Source organism: Amphiprion ocellaris, chromosome 4 (genome assembly GCF_022539595.1).
Source record: "Amphiprion ocellaris isolate individual 3 ecotype Okinawa chromosome 4, ASM2253959v1, whole genome shotgun sequence".
NCBI lineage: Eukaryota > Metazoa > Chordata > Actinopteri > Pomacentridae > Amphiprion > Amphiprion ocellaris.
Window position 1 is genome coordinate 15,472,985 of NC_072769.1, and position 15,824 is coordinate 15,488,808.

The 15,824-nt window shown below is 42.2% G+C and overlaps 1 protein-coding gene across 2 annotated transcripts in view; it reads left to right on the forward strand.

Annotated features, from left to right (window-relative positions):
- Window positions 1-15,824, forward strand: part of zcchc7 (zinc finger, CCHC domain containing 7) — a 52,397-nt gene that overhangs the window by 23,971 nt on the left and 12,602 nt on the right. For both annotated transcript variants that reach the window (XM_023269184.3, XM_023269185.3), the window contains exons 4-7: window positions 5,658-5,707; window positions 5,869-6,006; window positions 6,105-6,275; window positions 11,239-11,274. In XM_023269184.3, coding sequence (XP_023124952.2) covers window positions 5,658-5,707; window positions 5,869-6,006; window positions 6,105-6,275; window positions 11,239-11,274 — 395 coding nt within the window. The remainder of the gene's footprint in view (window positions 1-5,657; window positions 5,708-5,868; window positions 6,007-6,104; window positions 6,276-11,238; window positions 11,275-15,824) is intronic.

Here is a 15,824-nt window from a genome sequence, read left to right on the forward strand (position 1 = left end):
ATTTATTGTGTTTCTCTTTCTCTGTAGACAGTTGGACAACAGTAAAGATCTTCTGTGAATGATACAAAAATGTGTAACAGATTAGTAATTGACAAATACTTTTATTTTGAGTGGAAATTAGATTAATTTGAACCAAGGATCACAGCTTTTGGGTCTCTCTCTCTCTATAAGTGTGTTTCCATCTGTCTATTTTTATGTGTTGCGTGTTCTCAGTTTACGCATAGAAAGCCCTGAATGGAAACGCACAAAAAGAAGTATTTCAATAAAAACATGCTGAAGTAGACATTTAGCTCACTGATAAAAATGCACTAAAGTGCGTTGAAAAGAGATTAGACAAATAGATGATGATGTGCATGAAGCATATGGCTCATTTCTATCATGTTTTCTACATCTTTGTTACCATTTTAGGGTTAGAACTTTCCTAATGATAGCTCAGGTCCATCAGTTATCCCAGTGATGCCAGCATGCACAACACTAGGAATTTTTAACTCCCTTCCTAAATGGAACTGAGTCATATTTAATGTTATAGTTCAGCCTGTGCTTTTGCTGCTACTGGACAAAGTGTGTCATGTGAAAAAGGTCTACTACATCATCTTCATTCCGCACTCAGCTGGAGCATTGGTGCCACAACCTTTTTATTTTGATAAACCACCGGCTAATGTCCGTATTACGGTAGTAAGTGAAAGCGTTTGTGCTGCATTTGGATGGAAACCAAGTTCCTCTGTGTAACAGAGAGATCAGTGACGATGGGCAGAGAAAGAGCATAAAATGAAGCCAAATGAAATGTGCTGCCTTAATCTGTAATAGGCCTGTACTGCTATTGATCTCTTCCCTGCATGTCAAACATCTGCACACACAGACACACCTTCTCTGCGTAATTTCCCCCTTTTTTCCACCATCTTCCGCAATTACTTCTTCAAACACTCGTCTCTCCTCTACCTGGATTCTCCTTCTTTGATATTCAGCCACCTCGTCTCTTGTTATGTTGCCGTGCGCTCCATCCTCTCCTCCTCCCTCCCTACGCCCCATCTCATCCTCTCACTGTTATTGTCTGTCTTTGCTGCTGTGTTGTACACATTTGTCCAGATTTTTCTGTCACACACAAGGGAGAAGTTGGAAAAAAAAGCTGCGTGTGTCTAACTTGGCCGGCCTTTTGGTGTGTTTAACCTCGCAGAGGCCAAGGGTATAGGGCAAGGGTGATGTCACAAAGGAAACACTTTTTTTTTTTTTTTTTTTTGCCACACACACCAACACACAAACATATGCAGAGCCTGCACACTCCCACCCACCCTCACTATTGTCATGTATAGTGTTGCTAATCCAGCGCTGTCGCTTCAGTATCACACATAACCTCCGTTTGGGGGGCAAGGTCTCTTATTCACTCCCAGTTTGTGTGTGTGTGCGTGTGTGTGCGTGTGTGTGTGTATGTGCTGGTTAGCGTGTTAATGGGCCTGGTCAACAGTGTGGTACAATGGGCGGGCTGGCTTGGGATGCCTGTTTAAGTGTTGGGACAGGGAAAGAGCGGTAGGGGTAAGGCGGGTCACTACAAGCCTTTGATGTTGCTGGGAGAGAGGGGAAAACAGCTTGTCGATGACACACACATGCACTTGCACACACACATGCACACACGCACACACACACACAGATCAGAGAAAATTGGTTAATGGTTGGAGTTGCAGGGGATTGTACTGTAAGGAGACTGCTGCAGCGAAGGATGGTTGTGTGTCATTGATGTTTTCAGTCTTGGTCTTGGTTTATCAGACTTAAACCATTCTGTCTGGACCTTATCCCTTTTGTGTACGTGTGTGTGCATGTATGTGTGTGTCTGTGCATGCATATGTGTGTGTGTGTGTGTGTGTGTGTGTGTGTGTGTGTGTGTGTCACCCCAGGAGAGCCGGGTGTTCATGGTTCATTAGCCACACGTACACTTCCGTTCTGTTCTCACTGGTAGAAGGGACAGATTCAATGCATTCACACACACATACAGACTCCCCCCTCACACACACACACACACACACACACACACACACACACACACACACACACACACACACACACACACACACACACACGATTCCTCTGTTTTTTTGTTGTTGTGCCGGCTCTGATGAACAGGCACGTAGCCTCCTCCCCTCTCCTTCTCATCTTCTAGTAATCAGGGTACCTATGAGACAGACAGGTAGCATCTGTCGCCTCCTCTCCCCTGATCCATCCCTCCCTCTGTTTCTCCATCTCCCTCTCTTCCATGCCGTTGTGTTGAATTTCCCTCGGCGACGGAGTGATGAGATAATGTACGAGTTGTCCTGCACAATCGAAATTGGTGGAATCTTCAGGAATCCCTGAAAACTGATGCTCGGGAGCACTTATAGAGATTTCTCGACTCGGTTTGCCTCCAACGTCCCTGTTTTTTTTTTTTGTCAGATGTCTCAGATGTCGTCCCCGCCTTTAGTAAGGCATGTCACCCATTTCTCCACTCAGGATCATTGAGCTAAGATGGCTGTGAGAAATGCTTCGCCATTCGATCTGTTAAAATCGAACAGTTGCAGTCAACATGGCGGAGGCCTCTCTCGAGTCCGTTCAGCTGCTCGGTGAAGCCGCTGCCATCTGCTTTTTCAGCTCCAGACTCCTTCAGATCTGCTGGGCCACGATGGAACGAGGCTCTGATGGTTGGGTTTTGAACAGGGCCTCAAGGTTGATTAGCATATTTTCACCCTGTGTACAGATAACCGCCCCCCACCCACCCATCCACCCACTCCTCCTTTCCTTTCCTCTCCTCTACCCCCCCACCCATGTGTTTGATTCCTCGGCCGTGACAAAGAGCTTCACCCTTTATCCGTGTGTGTGTTGGGTTGGTGAGATGGAGGGGGGGCCCTTAGATTAAGGGAAAGCTTCCTGCTCTTTATTTGGGGAGTCCCCCCGGGAGACGCTTTGGGAATGACTTTCGTTGAGTCACTAACGCCTACTCACATTCACACACACTCAGATGCACTTGCACATACACACACACACACACACACACACACACATACACACCTTTCACCCCTGGCTTTTTTCAAGCTGCCCATTGACTGGGTGCTGGTTGTTGTGTAACACTGGCTAAGCGTGCACAGACACACACACATGTCACATGGAGGCCCCCCAGCCTGCTCACAGTAGATGAGCACTGCGAGAGCCCCCCACTCTCTTTTACATATAAAACTAACTACATTAGAGTATATCTTACGCTAGCATGACAGAGAGAGACAAAACACACACATCTGCTAGTATACAGAAAGCTGGAGTACATTGATCTTTAACTGCCACTACACCACTAATTAAAAAATATCAGTGAGGTGTGAGCACTGACATAAACACAAGGAAGTATATAGCTGAAAAAACTGACATGAAACACTAGAAACAGGTCTTAGGTGAAAATCACACTGCAGGAACCAAATATTGAACAGTCATCTATGGCTGTGCTCCCATCTCCTCATCTGTGGAGCTGAACTAGAGCTAGAACCATCAGTCAATTCAATGGTTAGTTAATCAACAGAAAGTTAAGGCTATTTTGTTTTAGTTGCATGTTCGAGAAAAATGACCAACACTTGCCTGTTTGGGCTTCAACAATGTGCACATTTGCTGCTTTTAAATCATCGTACATTTAATATGTTTGTCGTTTGGTTGGATACAACAAGATATTTAGGATGTCACAGTGGTTTCTACTTGAAGGAATTTTTGAATATTTTACATTTGTAGACAAGACAACCAGTTCTTAAATAAAGAAAGTAATTGACAGATTAATCAATATTGAAATGAATCTTTACTTGCTGTGCTGAACTGAAGCACACCAATCAGATGCTTTTATTTTTATAATGATGGCTCCTTTTTACCTCCATAAAATGTTTTTAAAACGTTTTCTATGATAATTTCTTTAAGAACAGATTTCATGTGTGTGGTTTCAGATTAGCCACTGCATAATGTTAGTAACTATACACTGTCTTGCATTTAAGTTTGTTTTTGAAAAAGACAGATTTTTGTCACCTTGTAGTTGTTTTTAAGAGACAAATTTATTTGGATTTTAAAAGAAAAACTCCATCTTAGAATGTAAGTCACATGAGTTCAACATTCGTAACTAACAAATACACATTTATTGGGACCTTAAAAATGAATGCCACATGATAGCATCGTCAATTCAAGCCCAGGATAAACTGGTTTCCACTTGTGCAATCAGAGTTCAGATACTTATGTTACAGTCTAAACTCTTTTCCTTTCAGAGATGATAGAGGAGCTGTTCATAAAATCAAGTTATACATTGTGTTGGCTTGTACATGGAGTACACTCTCCTTGTCCAAAATATATGTGTTTAAGAAACTGTGAAAGACCACATTGGTTTAATATCTAAAGGATGTTCACAGATTTTGAGCTTTCCAAATAATCAACAAAGAATGATGTGTTGAGAACACTGAGTTGCTTGCGTGTGTGTGTTTTTTAGAGGTGAAGGTTGAGGCAGAAAGAAGCCTCATCCAAACAGCAGCCATTTTAATTTGTTTGACAGAGAAGAGAGGTGATAACCTCCCTCTGCAGTCGCTCACCCGGGCAGGAGAAGGAGGGGAAAGAGAGGTAGAAAACAAGGAGAGAGCGCAAAAGCAAAAGAAGGAGGGCTGAGTCGAATAGCGATAAGGTGCTGGATAGAGAGAGTCACAGAAAGAAAGAAAGAGAGAGAGGGGTGGAAGGGAGAGTGTAATATTTGATTATGGCTCAAGGCTGTATGTTTGTCCAAAGGCTAAAGACTGTCAACCAGCTAATCGCAGGGGTCGATGCGTGGGTGTGTCTGTATGTGTTTGTGAAAGCATGTGAGCCTGTGTGGGTCATTGCTATCAGCACATAATTTATGCTGAGTACACGTGTCTGTGTGCTGGTGTGTGTGTGTATTTGTGTGTACGTTTACAATTTCTGGATGTCAGTTACAGTTCTGTGGGCCTGAGGAGAATACAGCGGCCTCCCTCAGGGTGCTGTTAGTGCCACTCTCATACAGATGTGCTGGGCTGCCGCTGTGTCAGTTTCAGTGTGTATGTGTGTGTGTGTGTGTGTGTGTGTGTGTGTGTGTGTGTGTGTGTGTCCTTCTCGTACAGAAAACTGAAGTTATTCCTTTGGGTTTAGAATTCTTAATAGGGTTGGATATTGTCAAGAATTTATCAGTTGTGGTTCTTATCAAATGGCGGGTCCATTTGTGTCACATTGTTCGAGTAAGAAAAGATAAAAGTTTAGTTTCCACAGATGCAGGCTTCCATAGAAAATACATGCATCATTACAAAACCACACTTTCGAGCGCAGCTCTGGTACTAATGTACTGTCACCAGTTTTATAGGGCTAAAGTAGTTTTCAGACTTTGCCTTTAGAAATTGATGAGCACACTTATCTCGTAACTTGTGTGTTATTCTTGATTCTGAACAAGTAACACCAATTTTTTCTAATTTAATTATCTTTGTTGTTGAATGTATTGATGTATTAGTTGTAACATAAAAAGGACATTGGTTGAGTTTAATGCAGATCTGTTGTGATGGATTGCATTGGATTTGCTATCTAATAAAGTGGTCAAGGAATGTATATTTTGCTACAACCTGAAAATAAGACTTTAAACATAAGCAAAAAATAATTTTTCTTTCTGTTTTTGATAGATGGTGATGAAAAACAGGGAAACTGGTTGGTTTCGGACAAAGACATTGAGGTAGGTGGTAATTAACAGCTTTCTAGTACAGAATAGTATTAGTATAACATTAACCAATAATGTAACTAGTAATGTTAGCGTGATGTGCATTCCATGTCAGTCCTTTGAGCCTTACCACCAACAAAGTGATGTCAGCGATGCCCTACCTGTGTGTGTTTCAGGCTAGGATCTATAACAAAGACAAGGGTGCCAGGATAGCAGTACAGCGGGTGGCAAGCAGATACTATACTGGCAAGAACGTCCATTGCAGAAACTGCAACAAGACCGGACACCTGTCCAAGAACTGTCCTGAGCCCAAAGTCAGTTCCCATCAGTACACAGCAACATGTACAGCGTATGCACACTGCATGCAAGTATGTGAAACTCCTAACTGTGTTATATGTGTATGTGTTTGCAGAAGGTGCTGCCCTGCTTCCTGTGCGGCACCTCAGGCCACGTGGTCAGTGAATGTCCCAGAAAACACTGCAACAACTGCGGCCTGCCCGGACACCTCTACGAGTCCTGCAGCGAGAGGGCGTACTGGCACAAACAGTGTCATCGGTGCAGCATGACGGGACACTTCTTTGACGTGAGTGTAGCCTCTAGAAAGCCAAACTTGCCTTTATAGCAGTAAGTGCACTGGACCATCCTATTTTGGAACATCTCATTTCAAAACCAGGGACACGACTTTGTTGATGCAACAACTGGTCGGTCCAAAGGCGTTTGATGTAGTTGAGGTCAGGGCTCTGTTCAGTTGAGTCTTTATGGACCATAGCTTACATTGCAAGGCTTAAACTGGAAAGAGCCTTTCAAAAGGTGCACTGGGGCCCAATATATCAATTGTGTTTTCTTACACTGGAGGTAAGAGGCCAAGCTCAAGTAATTTAGGGCCATACAATAATAAAGTCACATTTTAGTCACTGTGGGCTCAGTTTCATAAAGTCCTGCACCTCTATGGAAACAGCATGACCATTTCTAGTAGTAGAGTTCCAGCAAAGAGAACCCAAAAATGTCTGTTCTGCAATATACCACAATTATCAACTTGTACAACACTTTTTTTCCAAGTACCCCACCCCAATCCCCAAGTGTTACCAATCCTCAAAACAATGGTGGTTTCCATCCTCTTATCGGCTCACGGCTTGTAGTTCAGAAAAAAAGTCCCTGGATTTTTGGCATGTCAGTCACAGCTAAATCACTAATGGTTCTACAGTTGCAGAGTGAAGAGGAGAGCCGAATTTTTAGTTTTTTTGCAGAATCCCTTCAGTATAAACTGCTCATTTTTGACATGTTTATGTTATGCATGTAGAAAAAAGCATTTATAAAATATCATGATTTAAGCTTAGATTTGCTCAAATTTTCCAGGTGAGTAGCATGAAACACATGATTAGTTCAAGGGCCACTGGAAAGTTAAAAAATCGAACAATTCTTTTAGTTTCTACAGTTTGAACGCCTTTAAACCCACCAGTGGGTTTAGAGGTTTGAGAGTTAGGACACTGCAAATATAGATCCTGAACACCAGTATATGCCCACTGAATAAAGAAGTGAAGTGAATTATTTTGTTTTTTTTGAACAAAATGCACATAAATACCCAATCACGTCAATAAAAGGTTAATATAAATAACATATTATTAGTATTAAAAACAAAAACTTTTTGCTTCTGAACTCACTTCTTCCCTCATCTCGAGTTCCTCAGCCATCATGCTAACTAACCTCACAGTCGCCACCAAATAGACACCAGTTGATCTCAGGTTACCTCAAATGGCGTAAATACATGGCTCCTCTATCCAGGGGTCTGTTTCACAAAGCAGGTTTAGTGAAAACTGAGTCTGTTTACCCTGAAATGAGGGAAATTTAGAGTTCTCAGTTTCAAAAAGGGAGGTAACTCAAACCAGAGACAGAGGGGTAACTCTAGCCTGTTTCACAAAGAGGGGTAACTTAAACTCTCGGTCAGTTACCGTAGTAACAGACTCTCTGACTCTAACCTGGTCGGGACCAGGTTTTTCTCAGTAAACCTCGAGTTTCTGTCTGAGTTCTGCCGTCTGTCAGAATGGCATGTCCTTTCGTTAACGATCCAGTGGATGAAGGAGCAGCATTACTGTGCGCAGAGAATTAAATATTTGTCGGGAGATTGTTATCAGACCGCACATAGATGTTCTCGCATTTCTGGACAATTATCTTAGAGCGGTACCGTTTCACGTCACAGTCCATAATCTACATCCACAACCTACTCCGTCCTTACATCTACAACATTACCAACCGCAGTCATGCTCTCTCATCCCAGCAAATATTGTGTGTTGCGCTGCGGTTCTTTGCAAATGGAAGTTTTTTGTATAATGTCAGAAATGCAGAACACTTAAGTAAGGCAACTGTATGCAGGACGGTCAGAAAAGTGTGTCTGGCCCTGAAACGACTTTTACCATCTTTGTGGTTTTCCCTGGACATAAACCTGTCAGAGCCATCAAGGAGGAGTTCCACAGGATTGCAGGTGAATGATGTACAGATCTGTTAAATTAATTTTAAATCATATTCTGTTAATGACATTGTGCTGCAACCTCAGACTGGGATTAGTCATTTTAATTTCTTTTAGGATTTCCCAGGGAGTGTTTTTATATTTCATCTTAAGCTGCTGCCACGTGCGCTTCTCCCCCACGGGATTGCACCTAAATGAAATAACTTAATAGGCTACCATTCAAACAGTTTTCCCCTGTAATATTATTGTGATTGCTACGGCTGGACCCGAATATCCGAATATCCGAAAATTCGGTCGTGACAGTCGTGTCCGAATGTTTATTTTGACATCCGAATATTCGGTATTCGTCTCGTTAATTCGCCTGACGTGTCCCCCCCGTCGGATGTTACGGTATGAACCAATCCTAATATTCATCTATTATAATTCATAGTTTCATAGTATTATAATTCGCCTAATATTCATAGTTGTGGTGCATGCGCATAACTTCTGGTGAAACTACTCCGAGTTGATAAAACCAACTCAAATCAGCTGTTCTGGAACCGGAAACTCAGAGTTTCCTATCTCAGAGTAGATCAACTCAGAGTTCAGGATTACACTCAGTTTGTTGAACCTGCTTTGTGAAACGGACCTCAGGACTCCATCTGATAGGTCAAATGTAAAAAAAAACCCAAAACTTTTAATTCATCGGATTTCAGACCTTTTTGCACAATGTGCATATTGGACATGTTGATATTAAGAAGATGTTGAAAATACATTTTGGTTAGTACTAAAAGGAAAGTGACATAAGAGGAGGAAACACAACACCTGTCCTATGTCATGCATGAGTGACATGGAACATTTCTGAGCATGTTTGTATTTCTCACAATGCAAATTGACACTTATCAACTTAACAGCTTATCACAAGACTTCAAAAACACAGAAAGCAAATAAGCAGTGAAGATAATAAGTAAAGCTTCAGACAAGATAAAAAACCTTTTTTTAAACACTCACCAGGGTAATTTACATGTTACAGCAGCTTGATACAAATAAGGCCTGAATGAAGCAAGACAAGAAATGCAAAAGTGCAATAAAAATACTGATGTAGAAGGTTATGTACACCTTCTACATGGAGCCATTCATGTTACTGTATGAGTAGGTGCATCAGAATGACCACAGATGTGTGCAGAAGCTGTGGTTTGTTGTGGAGAACAATTGCTACTTAATGTCATAACCCTAACGCTCCCACCACCTCTACCACAGAAGTATACTGTATGCCCTGGACTTTTGCATTGTTTCCATGACCCATCTCCCATTTCCCTCTCTCCCCATTTCTCCTCTTTTCCGTCTTTCTCATCCCTCTCTCCCCCACTTTCTCTCAGCGATAATGAGTGACCAGGGGTCAGCACACGCCGCTGTTCACATTAATTGATACACTTCAGCAATTACAGCTTAGTTATGTCTCTGCCATGCCTCATATTCCAGCTGTGTGTGGGCATGTGTGTGTGCGTTGGTACTGAAGGGTGACTCTAATGACCATCAATGACAATTATCCCATCGCAGCGTTCATTACCTTGCCCATTTACACTAATGCCACAGAATGGAAAACGCTGTGTGTCTGTAAGAAGCTGCCTGTGTCTCTCCCGCCTCACCCTCGACCCCTTCTTCTTTCCCTCTGTCTCTCTCTCACCCTCTCTCTCCATCAGTCAGTCATGTACTGTGCTCTGTGTAATGGATGAGTAACCAGGTGAACACCAGAGGGAGAGGGTAGACCAGGACACACATAACCCAGTTTTTCTTTTTCTCTCTCTCTTTCTCACAATCAGTCACCCATTTTTTTTCTCACCTCTTCGTCCAGATCCTCCAGTCAGTCTCGTTCCTCCGCTCTCTTTTGCATATTGTTTTCAGCAACAAAGGTGCAAAGTTGTGTGCTGTCGTAATTACCCTTTTCTTGGAAGTTTTTTTTTCTTTCTTACACTCACAAATTATACTGTATATATTAGTGTGTCTGTTTGAGAGAGGAAGAGAGTCAGGTCTCAGTCCCCTGGGCCTTTCTGTGTCTCTCATTAAAGACAGACGGTTGATGGAGCGCGAGTGTGTCGCTCGCCTCGCCTGTCGCCCTCGACAACAACACACTACCCTGGCGGTCTGGAGGGAGAGAGCAAACAGGAGGGAGCGGCTGTGGGTGGAGGGGCTTGTTGAAGAAAAGAAAAGAGCTAGATGAGAGTTGGAGGAAGATACAGCTGTCGAAATTCATGCCTGTTCTTCTCCGTATTGAAATCCAAAGAGATTAGATTAAGCCAGAAAAAGTACCATTAAAAAGTTCCATTCTGTGCAGAGTGATTTTAAAGATTAAGCACTTTTGGCCAAATTAGCCACCTTTTAATGCCAGGGGGATTCTTATGTTGTACAGGAACTTATTTAGCATCTTTAAGTGCAAACTAACAACTGGCCTTATTACAGAACAGGCTTGAATCTGCTTCTCCTCCCACATTCTGTCTCTCCCACTCAGTAGGTATGTAAGTAGATAAATCTTATTGCCTGCGGCGACTGCGGCATTTTCAATTTCCCAGTGGGAAGTGGCTGCGGTTGGGAAAAGGATGTCGGAACGCTTAAGGAACAGCATGGAGAAGCCCCGGAGATAATGCTTTAGCCACACCGGGACAAAACGACTGACTGCCTCACTTACTGACTGTTTGAGTGACTGACTGCAGAGAGACACACGGATGGGGGAAAAAAACAGTTTGTGGGAAATCAGGGTAATAAAGGTTTAGAAAGAGACACTGAAAGACTTGGGCAGGCAAACAAATGACACCATGGTTTGTTTTTCGGTTTCCATTTGGCCCCGTCTTTTTTCTCTGGTCTGTCTGTTAATCAGCATCTCTTACAAATTCACCTCCCATCTCACTCCTTATGCAACAAAAGTTAGTTTTCCTGCACAGGTTTTTCATCCTTATTTTGTCTTAAATACCTGATTCAGAATCACAATACGCATACAGGGTTTAAGTTGTTGCTCTCAATGCAGTTCTCTGTGTATGTGTCTGTGTACATCTGCTTTTGAATGTGATCACCATATCAATTGTGGGTTTTTTTCTTCTTTCCTCAGGCTTGTCCAGAGATCTGGAGACAGTACCACATTACAGTAAGTTTCTTTACACAAAACCAAATCTGTCAAGCTTCATACCCTTCTCTCACCAGCTGCATTTCTTTACTGCTTCTGATCTCATTGCTGCATTTAGTCGGCCTTCTGGCAAAGGCGACTTCGACACTACTGTTCATTTCAAAACACAAAACATTTGATATGTTTATGCTTATCCTGCCACTCCTTTAGAGAACACTGTTGAAATCTTTTTGTTTGAAAATTTCAGGATTGCAACACTTTTATTAAAGATGACACCGATGTTCCCTTCCTGATTTGGTCTTATCCGTCACTACGTGTTCAACCCTGATTCGTGACGTTCCCATCATGTAATAACTTCAAATCTGTTTTCTGCCACTACGACCACCTTATACTTGGCTTCCTTCCAGCAACGGTTCCAACTTATCATTGGTCGTAGCAAAGAAATCTCTGATCTTACTTTCTGTGTGTCAGCATAGGCAGAAATACTTTTTTTTAAAAACGGTGCTAAAAAAAGAAAGAAAATGTACTTTTGTGGATATAGCCAAAGAAAAATACCAGATAGTGCCGGGGTATAAAAAGAGAGACAAAATTAAGAAGGTAGTCCCTGTATTGTGGAAAGAATTTGAAACCTCAAGTGAACCACGAATACGCCATGATGAGCCACCTCATTGCTGTACATGTGTTCGTTATAGTTCTGGATCAGGTGAGCACATGGTGTGTAGAAGTTTCTTCCACGTACTCTGCCTGGTCTCACACCTGAAGCTCACAGATGAAACGTCATGAGCCTTGTGTTTTAGTATTTGATGCTTGCTGTCTCAAAAACGACAGTCACTAACCACAGTATTTTAGTACTGTAACTTTGGTGTTGGGATAGAAATGACACAGGCAGGCAGAAAAAATTAAAGTTTGCTTTTAAAACATTACACATTAAATGTTAGCAATGTTCGTTTTCTGTACAAGCTATTGTCTTAGCATCTGTTATGGTTTATCAGTTTCCTAACACCTTTTACTGATAGTGTGGAAACTTCAGTATGCAAATGTAGTATGTGGAAGATGTAAGTCCCCATGCTATGAAACTACCCCATTATTCTTTTTAAAGATTTTTTTGATACATTTTTTAAACTTTTTGGTGGGTAAGTCACCACACTGATAAAGTCTAAGGTATATATTTATGATAAAGTGTATCTACCGTGGCAGTAGAAATAAAAAATTACACCTTTCTTCCCATCAGCTCAGTCGAACTCAACAAAAAAAAAAGATGAGCATGCATTTTACATACATAATGCTGTGTTGAAAATAATACTCAAAAGTTTTGCTCAACCAGTGCAGCAGATTTGATCCCAGTAGCTGTGTTCGTTTTGTCCAGAGTCCCAATTAAAGCAGAGAAATATAAAAGGTGGTGGTGGTGGTGGTGGTGGTGGTAGAGGAGGAGGAGGGGGTGACTAAGCCAGCAGCTTTCTGAACACAGTCCCACTTACGGCCAGTGACATTTTCTAAGTCCTTTCCATGCAGAACACAACCTGATTAGAACAGAAATATTTGAAATCTTACTGTCAGAAATATGTTTTAGCAAATAGTACATGCAACAATTTTAATTTTATACTATAACATGTCTGGGAGATGGTTTGGGGTTGGGATGTCTTAAATATTCTTCGTTTTCATTTGTAGACATTCAGGACTGAACAGAATATAAACTGCTTGATTGTGGAGTTGTGCATTAAACCACATCCTTACCACTCCTAAATCAAGGTTTAGGGTGTGGAGGTTATAAAAGGTCTCCCAAAAGAAACTGTTTTGCCATGAACATCATGGAGGCAAAGGTGTCGTGCGACCACTTTAAATCAATAAGTAAGTTCTGATTAGTATTGACCTTGCCCTGTAGCAGATGAGTGAAGCATAGCAAAAATATATATATATATATATCTCAGAAGATTAGGGAAGTGACAAAACTGATAGGAACCTTTTCTTTCTTACTTCATTTTCAACCTAAGTGCACATGTGACATCTGCGAGGGCGTGTGTGTGTGTGTGTGTGTGTGTGTGTGTGTGTGTGTGTGTGTGTGTGTGTGTGGTTTAAAACAATGTGTCAAAGTGTAGAAAACTGAGACAGTCACATGGGCCATATGTCAGCAGGGAGGCATTTACTTATTTGTGCGTCTGTGTGTGCGTGTGTGTGTGTGTGTGTGTGTGTGTGTGTGTGTGTGTGTGTGTGTGTGTGTGTGTGTGTGTGTGTGTGTGTGTGTGTGTGTGTGTGTGTTTATCCAAAATCAGAAAAGATAACTAGTTTTTTTGGCTCCTCACTTGTGTGTATGTGTGTGTATGATTGCTTGTGTGTATGTGTGCATCTGAGCGAGGGGGTGATATAGACCTCAGCCTAAGAGAAAAGAGCAGCTTGTTTGTCAATTAAAAGACGTGATAAAGCATGAAATGGGCTGCCAACACCACGCGGGACGAGGGAGTGAGAGTGAGGGAAGAAGAGTGTGTGTTTGCATATATCTTGGCGTGCACTTTGCGTGTGTGTGTGTGTTGGGGGAGGTCTGTCACTCTCCTCTATGGAGATTAATTAGCAGGGGCTGTCTAATGAAAAGGCAGCATCGTTAGCGCTGGGGTAGCACGGCGGGATAGACGGAGAGAGGAGGAGGAGGGAGCGGGACAGAGAAGTTCCAGGGGAGACGCTGGCACAGAGGATGGGAGTTGAGTTTAATTGTTGCTCATGTGTTGGCGGAAGACGCTGCACGATTTACTGTAGAGTCTCACTTTGAGCCGCGCATGAGAAGAGAAGACGCCGACAAAAGTCTCCGGTCGCCTCGCAACATGATGAAACCATTTTTTTTGCTGTTGTTGTTCCGTTTCCATGTGTGCGCTTGTGTGTGTGACGGTGTGCTTTAACGGGTGGAGGATTGTGACCCAGGTCTAATTGAAGTATTTAAGCCATTTAAGCACTGGGAACAGAAGGTCGTTACAGATCCAAACTGGCATGGGGGTTAGGGTCCCGCACAGACACAAACACACCGTCACACTCACAAACACACCTACACACATGCATACGCAGGGCTCCTTCTGTTTAAGACAGCCTCATTTTATTCATGATGCTGCTTATGACCCTGAACTCCCCAATGTGAGAAGGTTTGTGTGTGTGTGTGTGTGTGTGTGTGTGTGTGTGTGTGTGTGTGTGTGTGTGTGTGTGTGTGTGTGTGTGTGTGTGTGTGTGTGTGTGTGTGTGTGTGTGTGTGTGTTCGCTTGGGAGATGTGACTCTGTCACCTTCCGCTGGGCTCAGCCAGGTGTGAAAAGGCATTCTGTCAGACCTCCCTGCTACTGGGTCCATTTATCCTTCGTTTGTGTGTGTGTTTGTGTGTGTGAGGGAAAGAGAGTGTGTGCCAGGTCCGTTTATCTTCCGTGAGTTTGTGTGTGTTGTCTGCCTGCACCTGGCCCTCAACTAACAAACTCCTCCAAACCACACAGTATAGACCACAAAGCCCCGGGGTATTTACTGAGAAAGTACGATACTGACACACATGGACACGCGCACACACACACACACACACACACACACACACACACACTGCCACAAATACATAGAGCAGCAAATGGAGTAAAAAGATATCCACAACATTTTCATTGTGTTTTGTCACATGCATTTGAATACAATTTTTACACAGCTGTACTTGTATGTACAAAAATGAGCTTTTTTTCCCCCTTTGAAAACATGGGTTTAGTTCAACAGCTCTTCCTCAGTCTCTCTTTCTCTTTCACTCACCCACACACATACGTCTCGACTGACACTCAGGTTTTACTTCTTTCTTTTTCTTGCAGCTTTACAGTGCAGAGGTCGCTCCTTTTTCTGCAGGCCTCATGTCCTTCTGTCTTACTCTGTTCTTCATCACTAAATACTGTACATACTGTACATAAATATTATTGGAAAACCCCTAAAACACTCAGTATAATGTTTAATGTAAGTGCATTCTTGCCTTCATTTCCCATGATGCCATGCTGCAAACCTCAGAGATTTGAACTTGCTTCTTTCTATCACTCTGAGATTGATTGTATAGTCTCATAGTTTATACTCACATGACATTTCCTCTAGGTGAAATGCATTTTGCCTCCTCTGCATTGGTTTTGAGCTCGATGTTGGTGTAAAATGATAACTGCACAGAGAGGACTTTGCGTTTTAAATGTGTGAAACCAAAAATCCGTTAATGTTGTTGAAGGGCCGAACTTGTTTCTAAACATCACTGTGTTTAGGAACAGCCACAAGAACACAAAAATAAAGGTAACATAGGGCTGCAATTAATAATTATTCCCATTATTCTCAAGTTCTAAATAAGTCTGGCATTTATAAGTTATTATTGTTAATAAGTTCTAAATGCCAGCGATGATATCTTCAGATTAGTTGTTTTTGTATGATTGAAGATTTATGATGAAACAAATTCTTGTGTTTGACAAACTGATGAATTATGAGCATTTGCACCTGATAAACAGCTTTTAATGATTAATCAGTTATCATAGTTGCAGATTCACTTTCTATCAGCTTCACCAAATGCAGCATTTGAACTCAACAGTGTTTTCTGGAG